Raw genomic sequence first — 25,063 nt, 5'->3', positions numbered from 1 at the left:
GAGGCTCTGCCAGAGTTGACGTTACGAGCCGCTCAAAGCCACTCAGCTGAGTCTTTAGCTGCAGCTCTGTTAATGTGACATCAGCACTGCAGACAACTACAGACACCGGGAGCAGCAGCAGAGACTCAATACTGGACCTGGGGAGGGTGAGTTTAGTAAACTTAGATTTTTTTTTAACAAATTGCAGCAGAGGAACATGGGTTTTCCAAAATTGGGGAGCCCCTTTAAGTTAAATGACCTATATAATGGCTCACTCACACTATCGTATTTTCCATTCGAGTGCGGTCCGACAAAACATTGGATCCCACTTGGACAAATGTTAGTCCATGGGGTCGTACACATGCCAGATTACTTCCTTGGACCAGGTTGGTCTGTGGAAAAAATAGCTGCATGGCTGAGTTTGATCTGATATTCGAATTGCACTCGGCCATGCAACTCAATGAGTGCGTGCGAATCATCAGGCTGCACTTGGATGACATCTGAGTGCAGTCCAATTTCTGCGCACTGACACAATGGAGAAGATGGAGAAATTTTGTTCTCCATCTTCTCACAGTGTGCTTCGATTTTCTCATTCGAGAGAATCGGATCACACTATGCCAACACTCTGATCAGACTCTGATCAGAGTGTCATTATCATAATTAACCAGATTCTCTCACATGATAAAATCTACGGTTGTGTGATCCTTGCCTTAGATGTAGAAATAAATATATTTTTTCTCCAGAAACATGGACCTTCTTATTAGTAGTGTCTGGTATTGCAGCTCAGAATCTTTTAGGAGACTAAGATAATACCAGATACAGCCTATAGACATAAGTGGCGCTGTTTCCTTTTATTTTATGTTGCAATATTACACAGATTAATAGGTCGACCCGCGGTATCTCTTGGTCTTTTCCTTCCCTTATAACTTAATGTTATAAAACCGATATCTATATTGCTTCTAATGATTAAAGAGAATAAGTGAGCAGATTTTTTTTGTAATCTGAGAGCAGCATGATGTAGAGGCAGATACACTGATTCCAGTGATATGTCACTTACTGAGCTGTGATTTGCTGTTTCAATAAAATCAGTGCTTTATCAGCAGGAGATTATCACTACAGGACTAGGTGTCTCGTGCTTCCTGGTCTAACCCCGCCCTTACTACTGATTGGCTGCTTTCTGTCAATATTCAGAGTACACAGAAATCTGCCAATCAGTGATGTGGGCGGGGTTATACAGAGCTCAGCATTCTGAGCACTGCTAGATCGGCAGCAGAGAAAACTATCACAACTACTGCACTCAGTAAACTAAGCAATATATCGCTGGAATCGGGTTCTCTGTCCCTACATCATGCTGCTCTTAGATTATATAGCAAAATCTTCTTTTTAGTATGCATAATATACCTCGAAATGAGCAATTAAATTCCATGATGCCGTGATCTGATCATTACCGTAGACGCCGGCATACCATAAGCCAGGCTATGACAAATTAATATCACTCTCTTAATAGAGCTTGCATGAATGAGGGAAAAAAAATGGACATCATTCCAGGAATTTGACGGGAGGTATGCAAATGAGTAACCTTTAGATGAAATATGCTAATAGGGAAGTGTGATACATCCACCCTCAGATGCAGATTGCATTGGCACAGACACATAATGTCAACCTCTACAATAACAGGCTTAGGAGGCTGCAATGTTATAGAATATCACCCACTGACACACAATGCAGAAAGGATAGACAGCCCGGCAGAGAAGGATCTACTGCTGTCACCGAGCACAATGAGAATGCATCCTTCCTCCGCCCAGAGGGGAAAGGGTTACTAAACGCTCGCTGCAGGGGGATTGCTTTAGGTGTGCATTGATTACATATGTGCAGACTGCGTGACCCGCTATTAGGTTGACAAGAGACATTTTCTGCATTAAGATTTATCGATGGTAAACTAAGACAGATGTTCCTTTCCTGGGGGTGAACGGCATGTAAATCACGTATATTTTAACGCAAGTAGGACTGCCGCTAGACAAGACGTTGATTTTCCTCAGAAGTCATGAAAATTAAATTGAGCTTAACTAGCAATTCTAGCTCATTAAAGGCCACGTCTACCCTCCCGACCAATTTTTTTTTTTTGATTGCTCCAAAGCATTTAAAATGCAAAAATAATTACCGGTAGATATCTTTGCAAATAGGTTTTAATAAAAATCTCCTTTTATGTTTTAGAGTTTTTCTTCGGAGAATTCCCCAAGTTAAATTTTTCTACTGACCTCTTTAACAAGCTACATCCTTCCCACAGCTTCTCGGTGCCCTGTTTCCGAGCCTCTGAATGTGACTTTAGATGCTTGGGCTCTGTCTGACCCTGGCGTAACGCCAGTGGCGGACACAGATAGAAGAGGGTGTCATGGGTGTACTGTGACAGAGAGGGGCCAGAAGACCTCAGTGTCTGGTTTGACATACTCCTGCACTGATTAGAAGCGCTTCACCATCGTATTAAACAGTGAATGTTTTTTCCTCGCTAGCAGTGCAAGGGTTAATCTGTTCTGTTGAAAGCTCCTGGAGCTTTACTGCTTTGATGGTCTCAGCTGTTCAGTGTTGGCCACTCCCCTCTGCTATATATCCTTGCCTCTAAAACAAACTGGAAAGACAAAAAGCACAAATAGGGTCTTATCTGATAACCAAGTGGTGTAAAATGTTATACGTACGCTCACCTGATAGGGTTGTGACAGTCACAACTCCTATAGAAGCATATAAAGGCTGCTGCAGGACCACCAAGGAGATACTTTGCAGTAAATGTGAAATATGGTGGTTCAAAGTCCGCACTGCCCAATGGTTCAAATATATAATCACACACGAAGGTGAATGAATGCGGTTTATTTTTTCAACGCGTTTCAAGGTTTTCAAGCCTGTTAATCAGGACCAAACCGCAATGATATGAGAATGATGTACTCGCCTCTATCAATTAAGGATTGCCAGTGTTAGTACATACTACCTGGTTCTGGAGTTGGAGGTGTAGTTTGTGGTTGGAGGTGGCGTTTGGAGATTTGTTCAGAAGACTATTGCTTAGAGTTTTTGTGTGCACATTATCATCCTCTCCTATTTGGTTTCTCCTTCCTTTAACTCCCCGGTGTTCCACTCTGTTGTTTTGTGAGTGCATTTTGTATGATTGGTATTTTCATTTATCCCTGTCTGTCTTCCCTTGTTTGTCTGGTTAGTGTATTCCTATACACTTTAGCTTCCCACCTCCCTGGGTTGGGGAGGGGACAGATAAGGGTTGTTATAGGAGCATAGCAAGGCACATGACCCAGGCATCTTAATCATCAGAAGAGATAGACTAGGGCGCCCCCTAGCTTGAGGGTTAGGGAAAGAGCCCCATTGCCCCAGGATGTACTGCAAAAGTGCCGTAACAGAGGGCCTCTGTGCAAGAACAAATATGGGCCTGTTTTAGTCCAATAGCTCATGAAAATACAGAATTTCAGCTGCTTTCAAAGGGATAGTGGATTTCCAAACCTCTTGGGCCCCTGTGTTACATCATAGTTATCAACTTTTCACTGGTAGCATCCAGGAAAATAATCGAATACACAAATTTTGGCTGTAGTCACATCCATTTTCATAACTAGTTTCCTACCCAGTTCCTGGTTTACTACCTCAACGAGTGAAGGAAAACTTCTCTTCTGAAAGATTTGCTGACTTCATCAGGATTATTGGAGGCTCCTTTCTGATAGCCAAAATGATCTGGGTGAATTGGCAAGTATGCATCATGCACAAGAATCCATTCCAAAATCCTTGCTTCCTTGAAGGTTTGGGGAACCTTTGGCTTGCACCCTTGGAATTAGGATATTAATTCAGGAGATAATGACTTTTGTGTTTTCATTGGCTGTAAGTCATAATCATCAACATTAACAGAAATAAACACTTGAAATAGATCACTCTGTTTGTAATGACTCTATATAATATATGAGTTTCACTTTTTGTATTGAAGAACTGAAATAAATTAACTTTTTCATGATATTCTAATTTAGTGAGATGCACCTGTATATGATAGGTTAGTAAGGATGGTTAGGGGAGGTTGTCCATTTTTGCACTTTTTGGTAAAGGGTTCCCTCAGTAATAAGCTGATGACAAAACATCTAATTGTTAGAACCCTCAGCAATTGGCTGAAAATATGTGGAAAAATCGAGGAATAAGTGTATTACTCCCCCTGCAGCACCCCTACTGGAGAAATAAAGCATTACACTTTTTCTCTTTATATCAATGGGCTGTCTATGTAACGGGCAGACAATTAACTTGGAATGTTATAATAGAGTGTTTAAAAAAAGTATTTTCTAAACTAGACAACCACTATAGCATGATATAGTATATACTGTGGTCTCTGTGCTCAATATGTCACTCAATATAACACTGTGACCAGTCCATTCAGTGCCTGTTAGTCATATTTCATTATTTTTCAATCATGCTTGAAAATATGCATGAACCGTAGCAGACCCCTGTAAAGTCCAATTATTGATGATATGAATGAACTTCTGTGCAGATAAGAGAGTAACATGAACCAAGTCTATTCAGAAGACGGTAACACATCTGGACGACAGCTGTAGCCATGAATGTTTTAGGCTCTGTTGAAGTACCTCAAACTAAAAAGTTCTGATAATCCCATCAGGGTATATTGTTAGTGGATGCCACATTATGGCTTTGGAGGCATTTCATTAGTGGCTCCTTGTTCTCCAAATAACGAACATGAGACTGTTGAATTCAGTGATATAGTCTTCTAATACAGCACATCGGTTCCAATAAAAGGGATCAATCATTGATTGCTTCAGCCCAGTAGAGTTTTCCTGTTCTGATATTTACATGTAGACCTATACATATGAAGAACTACTGATATCCCGCCTAAGTGTACATCATTAATCATAAAGGCTCAATTATTCTCTAATTCACCACAGAGCACTCTCTTATATCTCTCTGGGTTCACATGGCAAAATGCGATGAACTGCACTTCACCTGTACCTGCTGCAAATCTGGGGAAATTTGTAACGGGCATTATTTCTGGATCATCCCTAGTCAGCACTGTGTGAACCCAGTCTTACCAGGGTACCTGTCACTAGACTAATGCTTCTCCAGTCATAGCCAACATGAATCAGATTCTGGATTGTAGCCAGGTATGTTTTACTCTTAAACCTTGCGGCATTTCAAAGAAAACACAATTTGAAAAGCTGTCTGGAGACTATAGGGAGAGTAGAGACCTGACTAGTCCAGTGAGGCCTCTTCTTTCTCCAAATGGTTGCCAGGTTTCTTTCTATGAACATGTAGCGCCCCGAGGGTTCGGCCGCTACAGGGGTATTGCACCTCTGCCAGAGGTGTGATATTCCACTCCCAGGTAAGGATGGAGTATGGATCAGGGCTCAGTTAGCTGCATACAGCACACACACGCCATTTCCGAGGGACAGCTCAACGGTGCTCCCACTAGAAAGAAGTGCAGGCACGACAGCATCAGTCCCTGGCTGGAGTGGGGAGGGGGGTGGAACACCCAGTGCTGTAGGGGCAGATAGGGGTTGGTTCCTGAGCGTAGGTAGGAGCCCATTGGTTGCTGGTCACCTGGGCTCATGGCTAGAGGGAAGTATAAAAGGGAGGAGCCTTCTTAGATCTGGGTTCAGTCTGTGAGGAGAAGTTGAGAGGAGAGCTGACAGGGAGCAGCAGCTCAGGCTGAGTGCTGCTCCAGAGGCAGGCCTAGAAAAGAGGCTGGAGCCTGAGAGGAGAAGGAGAAGTGGGCCTGGAGAAGAGGCCGAGGAAGGAGGAGAAGTGGGAACAGGAGGAGAAGGAACAAGAAAGGAAGAGAGAGAGGAACAGAGGGGCTCAGGAACAAGAAGGTGGAAGGGACCCTAAGAACCCACGAGAATACAGGGTGAAGGGTCAGGCAGATTAAGGGTACCGGATCCCAAGTTGGTGGAGGAGAAACAACCCTCAACCAAAGACCGGACGTCGTGATCATTTATTGGTGCGACACCTCATCAAACCTGCTAGGAAGGCACCATATAGGACAGCGGGGAACGAGGCCCACGTTTACCTGCACAGGTCCGCGGCAGCTGGACAAATGTGGGTCACTGGTGAGGCAGGCCAGAGAAAGGAAAGAAGGGGGTCCTGTGCCATATTCCTGAACTGCCTGGGAGTTGACCGAGCCCCTCACCTGGTGGACGCAGCACGGCTCGTGCAGTCATTGCCAGCTGAAGTGACTTGGATATTAACCGTGAGTAAAGACCCTGGACTGCAGTACGTTGTCTGTGTGCTTTTTCGCTCCTCTGGCACTACCGGTACTGGGACTCTCACCACCATCACTCCCACCATCCACTACACTGCCCTGGGGCCGCACTCTTCCCGTGGGGAGTCACACTACCCCAGCTGCACACCTCATCAGCCCCAGCGGTCTGCATGCAGCGGCGGTTCCTAATAACCGCAATCCACGGGTGGCATAGTCGGACATTATCTAAAGTACGGTAGCAGACTACCATTGGTCTGACCACCCTGAGCCGCGGGACCGGGCCCCACTACTACTCCCAGCGTCTCCCTATTGCCCGGTTCCGCGTGCCCCACGGCCCAGGGGGCGAGTCATACACATAAGGGAGAGACCTGTCAATCAACTGGGGTGGTACAGGGAGAAGTTGGCCAGGGGTCACATCAGACTACTCAGGTGTCTCCCTATAGTCCACCGCCAGCTTCTCCTTGTCTCTCTCCAGTTGATTATCAGGTCTATTTCTATGTACACACAAGGGAGAGACCTGTCAATCAACTGGAGTGGTGCAGAGAGAAGTCGGCCAGGGGCCGCACCGGACTAGTCAGGTCTCTCCCTATAGTCCACCAACGGCTTCTCCCTGTCTCTCTCCAGTTGATTATCAGGTCTATTTCTATGTACACACAAGGGAGAGACCTGTCAATCAACTGGAGTGGTGCAGGGAGAAGCCGGCCAGGGGCCGCACTTGACTAGACAGGTCTCTCCCTATAGTCCACCGCCGGCTTCTCCATGTCTCTCTCCAGTTGATTATCAGGTCTATCTCTATGTACACACATAGGAGAGACCTGTCAATCAACTGCAGTGGTGCAGGGAGAAGCCGGCCAGGGGTCACACCTGACTAGTCAGGTCTCTCCCTATAGTCCCCAGCCGGTTTCTCCCCGCCTTGCTCCAGTTTATTGTCAGGTCTCTCTCTATGTACACATATGGAGTGTCAAGGACCCACTCTGGGAGTCCACTGCTTAGTTACATGCAAATATTACATCACCCTCTTTCACACATTTCCCTCTGCTTCTACATAATTGTAATCAGGGTAGTTTATTAAATGAATGATAAGATGCTTCCCTTGTCTGTACATTGCGATACAAGGGTATTGTGCCAACTACTGCTCATATTAGTTGGTGAAGGACACACTCTAACATAGGAGCCCACCAGGGGATTCTCCTGTTTTCCTGTGGGTCAGTCCAAGCCTGCACATATGGGAAAGTCCTGTCAATCAGCAGCAAAAGAGTGGAGAGAAGCTGGCAAGTGGCCCCACGGGACTAGCCAGGTCTCTCCCTATAGTCCACACCCGGCTTCTCCCTGTCTCACGAGTTGATTATCAAGTCTATCTCTATGTTCACACATGGGAGAGACCGGTCAATCAACTTTGGCGGTGCAGGAAAAACCCAGCCGGGGGCGAGACTGGATTAGTCTTGTCTTTCCCTGTTGTCCCCCTCTGGTTTTTCAAATGCCATGGCGTTTCAGAGTAAGTTATACCTGGCTGCAGTCAAGCATGGTTGAGGCAGCACTAATCTAATGACAGGTTCCCTTTATACAACCTAATATACCTCTCCAACCCCAATTATAATAGAACTAGAGGACATTGGGCACTGGAGCAGCAGAAACTGTGAACAAAGATTTGGCAACTCTTCTAGTACATCACCATTTTTCTTGGAAATTCCAGGACAGTCTTCAAGAATAAGCAACACTCTGGAGCTAATGAAACTAACCCAATACTGATAAATAACATGTAGGACATTCACATTGGTCGATTGCAACACAGAGATTGAATACCACTGTACAAGTGATGTACAAGTATTTCTGTTATTTATGTTCAAAAGCAAAAATACAGTAAATGAAACTTCTACCAGCACATCGCACTTACCACTGTAGTATCTGTACCATATCTGTACACAGTCCTCATCTTCTGTGGAACTGTTGGTGGCATCATCTGGTTGATTTCCATCCCAGTAACTGTAGTCATGCGTCGTGCCATCCGTCCACTCAAACTCACCTTCCTTTATATAAAAATACAATGATATAAAAGCAAAGCATGCCATGAGTACATTGACTATTCATGGGATTTTTTCTGTTTTTTTTTACAATCGTTTTTCTTACATGGGTCCTCCAAAAATAATCAGATCATTTTTGATTTGCTGGGAGTCTCAACCATCTGCAGGGAAACCTGGCAGCAAACGTTCAATTTGCTTGCAGTGCCAACATAGATGGAATTAAAGGGAAGGTGTCATCAGAAAATGACCTACTGCATGTTTAAATCAGATTTTCATGTTAAATGTATTATTATGAACTTTTATCTTTTGTATACAAACCTTCCGAGGTTCTAATCTGAGCTTGCTCCCATAAAGACAAAAGTCATTGTGAAGGAAGGGAGAACAGATGAGCTATGACCAACCTCTGTTGTGAATGGTGGATCCTCTATCTATAGAAGGTGTTACCACTCATAGTAATCATGTACAGTACAGACCAAAAGTTTGGACACACCTTCTCTTTTAAAGATTTTTCTGTATTTTCATGACTATGAAAATTGTACATTCACACTGAAGGCATCAAAACTATGAATTAACACATGTGGAATTATATAGTTAACAAAAAAGTGTGAAACAACTGAAAATATGTCTTATATTCTAGGTTCTTCAAAGTAGCCACCTTTTGCTTTGATGACTACTTTGCACACTCTTGGCATTCTCTTGATGAGCTTCAAGAGGTAGTCACCGGAAATGGTTTTCACTTCACAGGTGTGCCCTGTCAGGTTTAATAAGTGGAATTTCTTGCCTTATAAATGGGGTTGGGACCATTAGTTGTGTTGTGCAGAAGTCATGTGGATACACAGCTGATAGTCCTACTGAATAGACTGTTAGAATTTGTATTATGGCAAGAAAAAAGCAGATAAGTAAAGAAAAACAAGTGGCCATCATTACTTTAAGAAATGAAGGTCAGTCAGTCCGAAAAATTGGGAAAACTTTGAAAGCGTCCCCAAGTGCAGTTGCAAAAACCATCAAGCGCTACAAAGAAACTGGCTCACATGAGGACTGTCCCAGGAAAAGAAGACCAAGAGTCACCTCTGCTTCTGAGGATAAGTTTATCCGAGTCACCAGCCTCAGAAATCGCAGGTTAACCGCAGCTCAGGTTAGAGACCAGGTCAATGCCACACAGAGTTCTAGCAGCTGACACATCTCTACAACAACTGTTAAGAGGAGACTTTGTGCATCAGGCCTTCATGGTAAAATAGCTGCTAGGAAACCACTGATAAGGACAGGCAACAAGCAGAAGAGACAAGTTTGGGCTAAAGAACACAAGGAATGGACATTAGACCAGTGGAAATCTGTGCTTTGGTCTGATGAGTCCAAATTTGAGATCTTTGGTTCCAACCAACGTGTCTTTGTGCGACGCAGAAAAGGTGAACGGATGGACTCTACATGCCTTGTTCCCACCGTGAAGCATGGAGGAGGAGGTGTGATGGTGTGGGGGTGCTTTGCTGGTGACACTGTTGTGGATTTATTCAAAATTGAAGGCATACTGAACCAGCATGGCTACCACAGCATCTTGCAGCGGCATGCTATTCCATCCAGTTTGCGTTTAGTTAGACCATCATTTATTTTTCAACAGGACAATGACCCCAAGCACATCTCCAGACTGTGTAAGGGCTATTTGACCAAGAGGGAGAGTGATGGGGTGCTACGCCAGATGACCTGGCCTCCACAGTCACCAGACCTGAACCCAATCAAGATGGTTTGGGGTGAGCTGGACAGCAGAGTGAAGGCAAAAGGGCCAACAAGTGCTAAGCATCTCTGGGAACTCTTTCCAGATTGTTGGAAGACCATTTCCGGTGACTACCTCTTGAAGCTCATCAAGAGAATGCCAAGAGTGTGCAAAGCAGTCATCAAAGCAAAAGGTGGCTACTTTGAAGAACCTAGAATATAAGACATATTTTCAGTTGTTTCACACTTTTTTGTTACGTATATAATTCCACATGTGTTAATTCATAGTTTTGATGCCTTCAATGTGAATGTACAATTTTCATAGTCAAGAAAATACAGAAAAATCTTTAAATGAGAAGGTGTGTCCAAACTTTTGGTCTGTCCTGTATGTGATGATAATGAGACTGCTGAAAAGTCTTCTGTAAAGATCAAATAGTTTGAGTCACTAGTATAAAGGCCCTCATACTAATAATGATAAATTCAGCTGAACTCAGTGATATCGGCACTATCAGCCAACAGTGTGTATGGGGGCTTATTGACTCTCCTCTGACAGATGATGTTGGGTGGAGAGAAGAATCTGGCTTGTTGAGTTTCAAGGGCTGTTAATTTTGCTCAGAGAAGTCTGACAGCGGCTCTCTTGTAGAGAACACAAGAACGCTTATCTAAGCTGGGTGTTCCTGTGTATGGGGGAGTCAGGACCCAAGTCAAGGGCAGCATGAATTCGAGCCTGTCTCGGAATAGATTAGACTCGTCTGGCACCGTCTTCTCCCTGCACCACTCATGTGTGTACATCAGGAGAGACCTGTCAATCTACTAGAGTTATTCGAGGAGAAGCCATTCAGGGCGGTGCTGGACTTTTCTTGTTTCTCCCTATAGTCCCCGGCTGGCTCTTCAAACTATTGGACAGCCAGGTTCTGATTCATGCTGCCCGAGATTTGGTTGTGAAAGGTTCTCTCTAAGACCTAGAGGCTAATGTAAAAAATAAGATTTCTGTATTTTTATAAAATATAGTTACCACAAATATTGAAAATCATATGGGACATCTCCCAGTAATGCCAATCCCAGCCCTTTGATGCCACAGTCAACAGTTAATGCAGTTTTTAAATGGTTGGATGGGACTATCTTTGCTACCCCACTCATGCCTCCACTCAAAAAAAATGTCTTCATAAGGTTATGTTCAAAAAAATGTATAAAAGTTATAGGTCATGTAATGTGACGATACAAAAACATTGCTTATAAGTGTAGCTCACAAATAAAACTGCTATCAGCTATCCTCTAGTGTTCCATCACTGGGGTCCATCACTGATCCCAAGAAGGGGGTCTGGTGTCCAACATGTGAATGGAGTTTGAGCTAAAATCTATGGATGGAGGTCTAATTCCATTATTCCTGTTCAATATAAAAGCAGTAGTGATGAGTGAGTATGTTAACCCTTTCGGCGAGCATGTTTGGGTGCTCGACGAGTATCTTCAGCATGCTCGGCCGTTATGTTTTGGTCACTTCATGACTAAACAGGCATTCCTCACATGTATTAAAGCTGTCAAACAGTCGCAAATCATGCGCACAAAGTGACTAAAACATAACACCCGAGCACGCTGAAGATACTTGGAAAACACCCAAGCATGCTCGTAAATCTCAAGTAACGAGCACGCTCGCTCATCACTAATAGACAGTGCACAGGACCCCTTCTCATGATTGGTAGGGATTCCAGCAGTGGGACATCAAGTGATCTGTGGACGGGTGATAAGTATTAACGGTGGAACTTTTATACCCACAGCCATTTGCTACATGGATTATTTATCAGCTTTGCATATTTTTTTTATTTTTGAATATAACCATTTTAAAGAGGTTATCCTATTCAGCATTCATAGAAACAGTGTGAGTTCAAGTTAAAGAAGGATTTGGCTTGTTAATTTGTCATAACCAGAGGCATAATGACTAGTGATGAGCGAGCATGCTCGTTACTCGAGATTTACGAGCATGCTTGGGTGCTCGTGGAGTATCTTCAGCGTGCTCGGGTGTTATGCTTTAGTCACTTTGTGCTCATGATTTGCGACTGTTTGACAGCTTTAATACATGTGAGGAATGCCGGTCTCTGAGGCATTCCTCACATGTAATAAAGCTGCCAAACCGTCGCAAATCATGCGCACAAAGTGACTAAAACATAACGGCCGAGCACGCTGAAGATATTCGGCGAGCACCCGAGCATGCTCACTGAAAGGGTTAACAGAACATACTCGCTCATCACTAATAATGACATATTAACTGTGACGTCGAAGCACGTCGAAGTCAGCTGCTGACTATGGAAGAGGATGCCACATGTTATGGGAGCAGAGGAAGGGAGAATAATTTTTTTTTAAGAGTGACAGAATGGGGAACATTATACCAGGAATGGGCATTGGATGGGGGGCATAATACCAGGATAGGGGACATTATTACTGGAAAGGTACCAGGATGGGGGACATTTTATCAGGAAGGAGCACAAGATGGGGACATTATACCAGGAAGGGGCCCAGGAATGGGGACATTATTATTGCATGAGGCCTAGGATGGGGGACATTATTACAGGAAGGGGACAGGATGGGGGACAGTATTACTGGAGAAGGTTCAGGATGGGTGACATTATACCAGGAAGAGGTCCAGGTTTGGGAGCATTATACCAAGAAAGCACCCAGGGTGGGGGACATTATACCAGGAAGGGGCAAAGGATGGGGGAAATTTTACCAGGAAGGGGCCCATAATGGGGCACAGTTTTACAGGAAGTGAACAGTATCACAGGATGGGGGACATTATTACATAGGCGTGAGGAGCAATCAAGTATGTTTTTATAGGATCTAAAACGCTAAAAGGGCACATCCATCTGACCAGCAAGCAGCTTAGGACCCAGGTCCAAATTTTGCATCAGACTTTAGTTACGCCACTGGTCACAAAAGTCCGATAGGTGGAGTCCAACATGAATAGAGGTTATATTAAGTTGTGTTACTAAAGTAGTTTTTGATATCTCCCATTCATTTCAATAGTAGGGTTACCCACACTGAATTTATGAGCTACCCAGCCTGACTTTTATGTCTGAAAGTTACAGTGTTATATTACCAATTCCGTTTGATAAATTGTGGATATTCCAAACCAAATGAATGATACCAGTCTAATATGATCCATACCTGCCTTCTGTCACTTAATCCTATCCATATATCAGTGGGTATTCCTGGGACTTGGCTGTTCACAAGATCAAACACAAAAATGTTTTCCTCCCAGCTGTAGAGAAAAAAAATACATGCCGGTCAGGTAGGGATGTATCATGGTATAAGCCTCCATTGCTGACTTTTTCAGTTCCCACATATGGTTTTCACTAATATTATACTTGATGCCTCACCACAAAGTAAAGAAGTTTTCTGTGTAATATCTCTAACTAAAAAGAACCGCTGCTCATATATTATACCGCTAATTCTGATCATCGATATCTTATCATTTGTGTAATAGATCAGACATGTACAGTTTGACGTATATTAATTATGTACATTATGTATGGAACTAAAACATCAAAGCCCACCCTGGACACCATTTAGCATTTTATAAAGTATATTCCTTTTATAAATTTAAATAGTGCCAACATATTCCGTAGCCCTGTACAGAGTTGATCACAATTTACATTAGTCCCTTTCCCCATTAAGGCTCCCAATCTAAATCCCAAATTACCCTATCAGTATGCTTGGGTTTTTTTGGAATATAGAAGGCAAAATGAGGAAATACAAGGTATCCAAGCATGGACGGCAACGCAAGGATTGGCCGAGGGTCTCCTGATCTAAGCTTGAGAGTCTCATAGAATTATATGACGCTGTCACAGTAAGGTCGGGAGCACCACGGACATTGCGGTCTGTGATCTGTGGTCTGCGCATGAGCCATAAAACTGTCTAGTCTAAAGCCTGTTATACACATTAGATAGCTGTCAGCCAATCAATATTTTCGAACAATGGTTTCGATCATTCGGTCTCCACTTTCACACAGGAATTCTCATTCGGCAGAGTCCTCCTGTGTTCTATGGGAGAGCCATTGTTAAAACAAGTCTAGCGGTGGTTTGTCTCTGGTAAAGCTAAGCGGTCGGCAGTCCAAAATCGGACATGCTCAATCGACATCTCCCTGTCAATCCTGGGGCTCCAGAACACATTTAGACTGTCAGTCAAAACTGTCTATATTGGTAGGTTCCGCCGACATTAGTTTAATGGCCTCAAGTTTATAATGTGTACAAATTAGACAAGATTAGGAAATTTGACAAATTGTATTACTTTATCTTGTACTAATTTTTCGAACACATCCTGTAATATAGAACAGGGATGCATCTACTGTACAGTTCTGGCTATCACTGGAAACAGTCAGCAAGCATGGTGTTGAAAGCATAATATAACAGGACCGTTAGGCTATGTTCACAGGGATAGGGAATGGATTTCATATGGGTTATGATAAAGATTCGGTGTCAGAATGTGCGTCAAGTGAAACAACAATCTGCATTCTGTGTATGTGAATAGGGTTTTCGGCAGACCCATTCTCATTTCACATGCAACTGGAAATTGTAATACAGAATTTTTGACATCCCTGCAGAAAAAAAATTGCTTACAACATAAGTAGTTGGCTACTTGTTTTGGGTACATTTTGGGAAATCCAAGTATTAGGCCCATTAATAGTCCCATTGAATGACAAAAAGACTAATCCTTATCCTGGTTTGAACTGCAGAACTGTGTCAGGAGTCCAATGATCAACCTTGAATTTTTCCTGGCAAAGCACACAGTGAATGTATCCTTCATTTTTCTTTCAGTGGATTGCTATACAACATTGAGTATAACAATTGCATGGGTCTGAGGTTGGCCAGTGTTACTCACTTATCCATTCTGGCTCAGGCAGCAGGATACCTGAGTATTCAAGTAGTAAACGTCCTGCCACTACTTAGAGTTGGATTAGCGCTGTGTTCACTCTCCTACATACAATCCCAGCACAGCTCCAATTATTGAGTCAACTTTGCTACATTTTTAGACTGTTACTCCATTAAGCCTATTCTGCTACATCACTTTATCAACTCTGCTACTCTATGGTGCCAAACTCTGCTACATTGCTGAGCCAAGCCTTGCTACTCCGTCGAGTCAACGCTGCTATTTTGTTGTGCCAACTCTGCTACATCGCTGGATCAACTCTGCTGCATCATGGTGACTGCTCTGCTGCATCGTAAATTACTACTCTGCTACATTAGTTGTCATAACTTCAGTTCTAGAATGTCTGACACTGATGTTATAACTTGACTTCATCAGCGCCACCTGTCCGTCCTGCTCATACGGATCAAGGGATTTGAAGCTCCATGAGCACCAGGTGGGACGTAACAGCCAGTAAAGTATATGAAGAGATTTTATCTCTGAAGCCCTGAAAAATTGTGAATGCAGCTCTGGAGCATATTCTAACTCTAGGCTATAACTCGGTACCAGTACAAAATAAGTAATGCAATATATTTGCAAAGTTTCTCATTGCATAGAGAATATAGTTGTATAGACTGTGATCAAAGGCAGAACTATCCTATGAGGGAATGCCCCGAGCAAAACCGATACCGTATTTTATACCTAATGCAGGGCTTGTTAAAGTCAAGCGAAGATAGTCCTATGTGATGAACCATCGCTCAGGCCGTGAACAAGGCATAACATAATGTATCAGTTTGTCTGGAATGTCCCTTTAAATTCCGCTCATATAATCCTAGAACATTATATCGAAGTCTGCAGTCCCGCCGTGCTCCTTCTTTGGGAGGTAGGATGTCTTTTTATAATGCACATTGTTTACTTGTTGGAAGCAGACGGTAATAAACGTCCCTCATATTTTGTCTCCTGCGGAGAAGTAGATATATACAATACCTGTGGATAGAAACTAATTTGGCAGTAGTCCTGCCGAGAGAGAACTCAGCACAGTAAAAGTCCGCTTCTGCCCACGTTTTATTCATTGGGAAGAATCTGTAGCAGCTCCCGCTAAACTCGGTCCAAAACAAAGGACAGGCGTATGGCTGCGTGACATCTGGGAACGCTGAGACTAAAAAAGAGAAAGCGAATATATCAACAACTTATTTGTTACAGGACCGTTGTGCATTGAGGATACATAGTATATGACAATTACTGTGCTTTCTTTAATACAGTTCTGTCGATGAAATATTTGCAAAGGGATCAGAAAAAGGTTTTAGTCCATTTTACTGTAAAGATTCTGAAATTGTTGGAACAGTCTTTGGAGTTTAGTGATCCAATATGTCCAAAAGTTTCAGGCTTCGATTCTTCAAGTCTGGTGTTTTTCTTGATGGGTTTAATGAAGAGACATTTTGGAGTCAGGCGCTCCTGATTCACTGAAGGGAACTTGTCACCAGGTTTTTCCCAAGATAAAGTACGGCCATCACCTTTAAGGCTTCATTTACAGCATTCTAGTATGCTGTATATACAGTGAAGGAAATAATTATCTGATCCCTTGCTGTTTTTGTAAGTTTGCCCACTGACAAAGACACGAACAGTCTATAATTTTAAGGGTAGGTTAATTTTAACATTGAGAAATAGAATATCCAAAAAAATCAAGAAAATCACATTGTATAAATTATATACATTTATTTGCATTTTGCAGTGAGAAATAAGTTTTTGAACCCCTACAAACCATTATGAGTTCTGGCTCCTACAGACCAGTTAGACGCTCCTAATCAACTTGTTACCTGCATTAAAGACAGCTGTCTTACATAGTCACCTGTATAAAAGACTCCTGTCCACAGACTGAATTAATCAGTCAGACTCTAACCTCTACAACATGGGCAAGACCAAAGAGCTTTCTAAGGATGTCAGGGACAAGATCATAGACCTGCACAAAGCTGGAATGGGCTACAAAACCATAAGTAAGATGCTGGGTGAGAAGGAGACAACTGTTAGTGCAATAGTAAGAAAATGGAATAAATACAAAATGACTGTCAATCGACATCGATCTGGGGCACCATGCAAAATCTCACCTCGTGGGGTATCCTTGATCATGAGGAAGGTGAGAGATCAGCCTAAAACTACACGGGGGGAACTTGTTAATGATCTCAAGGCAACTGGGACCACAGTCACCAAGAAAACCATTAGTAACACATTACGCCTTAACTCTAGAACGCATGACCATAAAAATCTACACTTTCACATACCTGGGGCCTTTTAGTCCCGTGTGCAAATAATAAATAAATGACCAACTGGAAATGACAAACAACTACATACCTGAGGAATACCTAGAGTTTCAAAATTCTAACTAAAGAAATCTTGCAGAAAATAGAAAACAATTAACGGGGCGGGCCTGCGAGGCCCCAGGTATGCGTTCTAGGGTTAAAGGTTTAAAATCCTGCAGTGCCGGCAAGGTCCCCCTGCTCAAGAAGGCACATGCGCAGGCCGACCTGAAGTTTACCAATGAACACCTGGATGATTCTGTGAGTTATTGGGAAAAAGGTGCTGTGGTCAGATGAGACAAAAATTTAGCTCTTTGGCATTAAGTCAACTTGCCGTGTTTGGAGGAAGAGAAATGCTGCCTATGACCAAAAGAACACCGTCCCTACTGTCAAGCATGGAGGTGGAAACATTATGTTTTGGGGGTGTTTCCCTGCTAAGGGCACAGGACTACTTCACTGCATCAATGGGAGAATGGATGGAGCCATGTACCGTAAAATCCTGAGTGACAATCTTCTTCCCTCCGCCAGGACATTAAAAATGGGTCATCGCTGGGTCTTCCAGCAAGACAATGACCCAAAACATTCAGCCAAGGCAACAAAGGAGTGTCTCAAAAAGAAGCACAGTAAGGTCATGGAGTGGCCTAGCCAGTCTCCAAACCTTAATCCCATAGAAAACTTATGGAGGGAGTTGAATCTCCGAGTTGCCAAGCGACAGCCTCAAAATCTTAATGATTTACAGATGATCTGCAAAGAGGAGTGGACCAAAATTCCTCCCGACATGTGCGCAACCCTCATCATCAACTACAAAAACCAACAAAGGGTTTTGCCACAAAGTATTAAGTGTTGTTTGCCAGAGGGATCAAATACATATTTCTCACTGCAAAATGCAAAAAAAATTATCTAATTTATACAATGTGATTTTCTTGATTTTTTTTGGGATATTCTATCTCTCAATGTTAAAATTAACCTACCCTTAAAATTATAGACTGTTCATGTCTTTGTCAGTGGGCAAACTTACAAAAACAGCAAGGGATCAAATAATTATTTCCTTCAGTGTATGTCCCCAATCTCCTCTGGAGATCCCAAAAAGAGACCTTTTATTATACCCACATATGCTGCAGTCCAGTCCAATGGATGTCTCTGGTCTTGATCCAGTGCCTCCACTCTTCCTATAATCCTAATAGTTCTACGTCAGCCACATAGCTGTGACGCTGAGTCACTACTCATGGGCAAGCCATGAGGGTAGTCAGGAGGTCCGAGGTCAGATACCAGGAGGGCTTGTAGTACAGAAGGGTAAGTCAAAAGGCGTGGTCAGGAAACAGTCCGGGGTCAAATGCCAGGAGGGTACGTCAAAATCAGGGAGTACAACAAACAGATAGTCAGAGGCCAAGTTCAGGGTCAGATACCTAAATTCAGAGAGAGTCAAAATCAGAAGGGAGAATCCACAATAATAGTCACAACAATTCCTAGGTCCGGCAACAGGGTCAGATGAAAGAGACACATGACTAAGCAAACACATCCAGCTTAAGCAGAGCTACAACTGACACTGACTACTATCAGCTAGTCAGCTAGATACCTTGCAAATGATTATGGATGGGAGGCACCTGAGGAAATGCCCACAGACTAAGCCAGATATAGCAAAGGGCTGTCAATCAAAATGCTGACATCCCAGCACGCCCGAGGATCTGATTAGATAACTGGACTGTCACTCACACAACCAACAGTCCAGCACAATCAGATTCCATGCGGTGGCTGAGCTGTCACTCACAGTGTCCCTAGGCCACAGTCAGTTATGAAACTGTGACAGTAGCATCTCACAATCGTGCTCCGGCGCAGGCACACTTCTCTCTCCCCTTCTGGGGGCAGAGCAAAGTACGGTAGCACGCATGCGTCGGGAAAGACCAAAGAGCACTGGTGACCCGTAGGAAAAGCCAGCGCATTACAGTACTCCGCTCTACCCTTGGCAAAGCAGAGAGAAGTACACTTGCACAGGAGCGTGATGAGGGACATTGTGTGGATGACATGGAATGCATCGACAGGGAAGGAGGATGGCGATTATAGGAAGAGAGAAGGCACCGGACCAAGACCAGAGACGCCCATCGGAACGGACAGTATGTGACTATAATAAAATATCTATTTTGTCATCTGCAATCTGGATTGGACACATGCTGCAAAAGAAACCTTAAAGATGATTACCATACTTTATGTTTTGGAAAACCTGATGACAGGTTTCCTATAAGAAGTACACGCCTCTTAATGACTCAGGAGCGTCCTCCATGCGCCACACAAGAAATCTTACTCCAGTCTCTGACTGGAGTAACATTCCTGACATAAGAAAAAGCTGTGCACCTACTCCATTATGGCGGAGCTGGGAGAATGTGGCGTAAAAACACCAAAAGTCACAACATTTTTGGGTAACTCCAAGTTGCACAAAATTTGGGGACTTTTCAAATAATTTACGCCAGAAGTCTGGCAAAATTGCTTTGATGAATTGGGGCCTCTGTTTTTATTAAAACCTGAAAAAGACAGAAATTCAACTTGAGATCTGTCCAGCCAACTGATGAACAGACGGAGCAAATGAAGAGTTTGTTATTGGGCCTGATGTTTGGAGATGCCATGATCTGTCATTAGTGTATAAAATAGTCCATATGATTGCATTGGTGTATCACCCGCATTGCCGCTGCCTCTATCCATACATATTGCCAAAGTAAAAGACAAAGTAAATGGATTTATAAACCATATAATTTAAAAATTACATTGGTTACTGTTGTGATATAGGAGGTAAATAATTTCTACACTGCGTGGTGCATTCACATTGCCAATGTCTTTCTACTATTAGATGGGATATGTATGAAAAGTTGGGAGAACTTTTGGAAGGGTTTTGCAAACTTTGACATGATGTTCATCTTTTTTATTCTACAAGTGGTGTTGATACTTTGTAAAATGCCTTCTACTACCAGACATTGTCAGTGGTAACCACGAGACATTGAAGTTGACTTGGACTAATGTTGGATTAACAGCAGTGCATATTGCTGGAGAAGAAATAATAGACAGTGAAAGGTGATATCAAATTGCCTAGATACTATATGCTGCTGAGCATATCTGGTGGTCTCTATTGGCATTTTAAGTTGCTTTTCCAATCAAGTAAACACACAATTACATAATTTTACGTTGACTTTCTAATGAGATTAGTTATTGCTACTAAATATACACCCATGCCCTAATCATGGGGTTTAACCGACCCTAGGATCATTTTCTGTGCACTACCTTGCCGCATCACAGTCACTTGACCAGCACCTGGATGTGCACTGTTCATGACCCGGACATAGATGATGGTGCATGAGCATTGGACATTTTATACTGCATTCAGCCATTTGATTAGATGCATTCTCTGTTTATCAGTATGCAAAGTGAGTCTAATGACTAACATAAGTGTAATCTATGCCATGATTGGTGCTAGACATTTATATTATGATACATTCTTCAAACACCCCCTGATGAAGCTTGATGCGAAACGCGTGTTGGGTGATTTTTCTTTGATAGGTAAATTGTACTCCATGCCACTGTGCAATATTGTCATTACGAAAACTTTCATGCGATAGCACTCTCTCCCTGTTTATCTGTTTGTACCTTAAAGGGCCTTAACTTATACCGCACTGGCTATTTAGGCTTGTACCTTTTGAGTATCCGTCCTCAATACTGTGATTGCACATAATATAACTCCTGTATTGATTTGTAGTATTCACACAAGGGAGTTTCGCTATTATCACTTTCCTACCTTTTGGTATTTTATATGTCTGACTTTTTTATGTCTATTTTTATACTTTTATTTATTTTGTTATCCAATAAAGAATATATTTTTATTGATGTTGAGCCTTGCACATTTCTATATAGGCATTCTTAAATATATACTGTACCCATGTGACTCATATTCACATTGGAGAATATAAAGTGCTTCTTTTTTTTAGGTAAATTTATGTTCCTATCGAAATAAAAAGCTATAAATGCTTACTAGTACAACTGCTAGTGAAACCTTTTTTTTTAGATGTTTATATCGCTTTGTTACTTTTTTTTTCAATTCATTTATTAATTCTTTTTTTAACACGTGTAGTTTCATCTTAAAGGTGCAGTGCAGGTCAGTGCAGGCAGCACCAGTTATAACGAGCCATCGCTGCAGCACTGCAGCTTGGCAGCTGACTCCACACACAGGACGCCACCGGTGGTTCAAAGTCAGTGCTGATCATTTTCTTAATTTTAACTAATGTTCTATATTCTATAGAGGATTGGAAGTACAAGCAAGTCAATCCAAGAAGAAGAATACTTTGCATTTACAGCAGGGAAGATCTGCTCTGTAGAGCCAATTAGAAAATTCAAGGGGTATTCTAGATTTTAGTAAGTGATCTCTAGGGTCCGCAGTGCTGCTTCATTGCACAGCAATGGTCTCGGACCTACCAGCCTCATTCACTTGAACGGAGCAGAAGATGGCTGGGAATGGCCCTGTGCAAAGGAAGAATTGTGAAGGCAAGACATTGTCAGTATCATGGGAGTCACAATTCCAGTAACCATTCAATCATAACATATCGTAGGAATATGCTAGAATTTACTGACATGGATCGGGCAGCATGGTGGCGCGGTGGTTAGCACTGCAGCCTTGCAGCGCTCGGGTCCTGGGTTCAATTCCCACCAAGGAAAACATCTGCAAGGAGTTTGTATGTTCTCCCCATGTTTGCATGAGTTTCCTCCAGGTTCTCTGATTTCCTCCCACACTCCAAAGACATACTGATAGGGAATGTAGATTGTGATCCCCAAAGGGGACAGTGCTGATAATGTCTGTGGAAATTAGTTTTGCCATATAAGTGAGTAAAATAAATATACCTCTGTAAAGTTCCAGATGATATCAATAATTTTTACACCTGCAAATCCATGCCCTATCTGTTGGGGGCACTCGCATCGTCCTCATGCAATACAGTGAATATATAAAGATTAGGGGTTTTTGATCTAGTAGGAGATACTTGTTTTGGAAGGGCTGAAAAAAGTAGGTCAAGAAGACTTGTTTTACTCCCTAAGTTTATTTCACAGGCATTATAAATAGGTGACAGCGAGATTGAGGAAACATGACATCATGTCATCTGCACAACCGCCAATATTCCTTATTGAAATGGTGACAAAATTGGGAAGGGCCCAAATTCCCAAATCTTTGCCAAGAAATATCCAAGCAAAACTTCTAAACACTTCTAAACTCTACTGGTTAATGAGCACTCATTTCCATATTTCTTATTATTATTTATTATGCTTTGCTTACTTAGCGCCATCATATTCTGTAGCATTTTACAGACACCATCATCGCTGTCCCCATTGGGGCTCACAATCTATATTCCCTCTCATTATGTCTTTGGAGAAGTACCCCGGTAAGGTTCATTGTATTGGCAGAAAGTGATGTTATTGCTTTATTATGTCCCATCATGTCTCAGGCATTCCTGTAAATACTGATCCAATGTCTTTATTATAAAGGTAAGAAAATATGTGCATCCTTACAAATGTCACATTTCCCATGGCTGATCCTCTGGCCCAAAAACAGATTGAGGGTCCTACAATTTCCTGTATTGTCTGACAGGTTCGCGGGAGACCTCACGGTGCAAAGCTTAGACTATAGCCACACTGACCCAGAGCTCACAAATCTGAAGAGTGCCACCAAACATATGCCCAGGGGAAAAATAACTATATGGCTAAATGGTGGTAAAAATAAAAAAGTATAGTATAAGCAATAAAAGTAACAGGAATGTCTTCTGTTTAACAATAACACCCATGGTATTCATTACAATATGTACATTGTCTGTTGACAGTGAGCTGCTCATCAGAGGAGGGGGCGTGGTCAGACCAGGGCTCATGTGTAGTGAGGTCCAGGCACTGATAATCTCCTGGTGATAAAACATTCATTGTATTGAAATAACAGCACAAAGCCTAATAAGTGACACATCACTGAAATCAGTGTCTCAGCCCCAACCTCAGATTACACAACAAAAACCTGCTGACAGATACCCCTTAAGTGACAGTAGTATAAAACACAGACCAATATGGTCCTCCTCACTTTTGTATTTATTTTTTTGAGAGGGGAACTAATCCCATCAGTTGGGTCTCTCTGTTCATATATATCATTTCTTTTGGCTACCACTTCATTGTTATGACTATAATAATCTGTTAGTCATTTTTAATTTTCTTTACTTTTTTCATACTTTGTATATGCCTATAACATATATTTTGTGTTTATTAGTTATACCAAGACATATCAGTTTCTTTCAGTAAGAATTGCATGTATATGAGTTTATAGTATTTCACCCTTTTCCTATTTGTATGGGGTTCCCCTTTCTTAAATAGTTACAATTACAGAATAACAAAACAGTTGCTTAATATAATTATTATTATTATTTATTATGTTTTGGCTATATAGTGCTATGATATTCCGCAGCGCTTTACAGACATTATCATCACTGTCCCCATTGGGGCTCACAATCTACATTACCTATTAGCATGTCTCATAATGATCATGCTATATATCACAGCAATACCTATATGTATTACGGTTAAAGGGTTATTCCCAAAATACCAAATTAGGGGATAACTTGCTGACTGCTGTGACCCCCAGCCATATTGAGAAGGGGGCTCCGCTCTCGCCTTTTTCCGGCAGTACCATAGACAATCAGTAGTCCCAGAGGTCAGTAAGTGATTATCTATTCTATAGATAGGGGATAACTTGCTATTTTAGGAATCATCCTTTCCACTGATAAAACTAATTGTGGTATCCTTGTGGAAATAGCTTAATAAAATCTTCCTATATAGAAAAGTAATTTCCATTTAATAGAAATAAAATAAACTGAAAGGACATCATAGGGCAACCTCGGAGGGTTCTTAAATCAAATGTACCAAATCCATGTTAATAATATGTGACGCAATCATACAATATAACCTTAATATTTAAAGCCCAGAAAAGAAAAATGAAGTGAACTCACCTTGGCTAAGTTTAATCTCTGTCTGGGGGAAAGCGTGTGCCGTTAATATAATTAATGCAAGAACCGAGAAGATGTCCCATTGGAAGGAAGAAACCAGACTGTGTCTCATATTCAGATTTTAAGACGGTTTCAGTGAGATGTCGAAAAGTCCCGCAGTCAGACTTGGAAGTCTTTGCTGTGTGGAGTTTCCTACAGCAGATGTAGTCCTCGTGCAGAACACACCCCTAGGAACTGTCCACCACTTGTGGGATAGGCGGCAGAGGGGTCTCCAGCTCCTGAACAGTAAAATATCCCATCTCCACTGGGTCCATGGTTTAGTTTAGAAGAAATGACCCTTTGACCTAAGCCATTTGTGAAGAGGAATTTCAATGTAACACAATCACAGTTTTAAATTGGTGCAAACCCCACAGTGACTTGCATGAAAAATTTGCTAGCCTAAAAGGTTAGAATTAAAAGGATGCATGGTATTTATTTAGCCATACCTATGTTGGTAGCTTTTTTACTGGGCTTTGTGGAGTGTAAATTATAATATTGGCAGTATTATTTATTTTACGTGCTTACATAGCGCCATTCATTTCCATAGCACTTTACAGACATCATCATCACTGTCCCCATTGGGACTCAAAATTAAAATTCCCTATCAGTATGTCTCTGGAGTATGGGAGGAAACTCACCAAACATGAGAAGAACAAACTCCTTGCAAATGTTGTCCCTGGAGGTATTTCAACCGAGGACCCCAGTGCTAACCACCGAGCCACCATTCTACACAGTATACAATTCTCCATACTGATAAGGTTTTATAATGGTACCATATCCATAAGCGATTATCATGGCAAGACACCCAACCCAATCACAAAAGCGTTTTGATGTTTTCGGGATCACCAAGTTTCACTAGACTGCTTCATTTATGAATTTGTG

The 25,063-nt window shown here is 42.2% G+C and overlaps 1 protein-coding gene and 1 non-coding gene across 2 annotated transcripts in view; both read right to left on the bottom strand.

Moving 5' to 3' along the window:
• Positions 1-24,402, bottom strand: part of CLEC19A (C-type lectin domain containing 19A) — a 29,923-nt gene extending 5,521 nt beyond the window's left edge. Inside the window, exons 1-4 of the mRNA XM_073645727.1 lie at positions 24,146-24,402; positions 15,832-16,003; positions 13,108-13,201; positions 8,115-8,247 (exon numbers count right to left, since the gene is read on the bottom strand). Coding sequence (XP_073501828.1) covers positions 8,115-8,247; positions 13,108-13,201; positions 15,832-16,003; positions 24,146-24,254 — 508 coding nt within the window. The 5' untranslated portion in view covers positions 24,255-24,402. The remainder of the gene's footprint in view (positions 1-8,114; positions 8,248-13,107; positions 13,202-15,831; positions 16,004-24,145) is intronic.
• LOC141162746 (small nucleolar RNA SNORA76) lies at positions 21,242-21,375 on the bottom strand. Its single transcript, XR_012250813.1, has one exon. It is a non-coding gene; the product is annotated as a small nucleolar RNA SNORA76 (small nucleolar RNA).
• Positions 24,403-25,063: the final 661 nt, after the last annotated feature.

This window comes from Phyllobates terribilis, unplaced genomic scaffold (genome assembly GCF_046119375.1).
Source record: "Phyllobates terribilis strain yellow unplaced genomic scaffold, ASM4611937v1 Scaffold_9__5_contigs__length_417890890, whole genome shotgun sequence".
In the NCBI taxonomy this organism is placed as follows: Eukaryota; Metazoa; Chordata; class Amphibia; order Anura; family Dendrobatidae; genus Phyllobates; species Phyllobates terribilis.
This window is presented reverse-complemented; position numbering and strand designations above follow the sequence as displayed.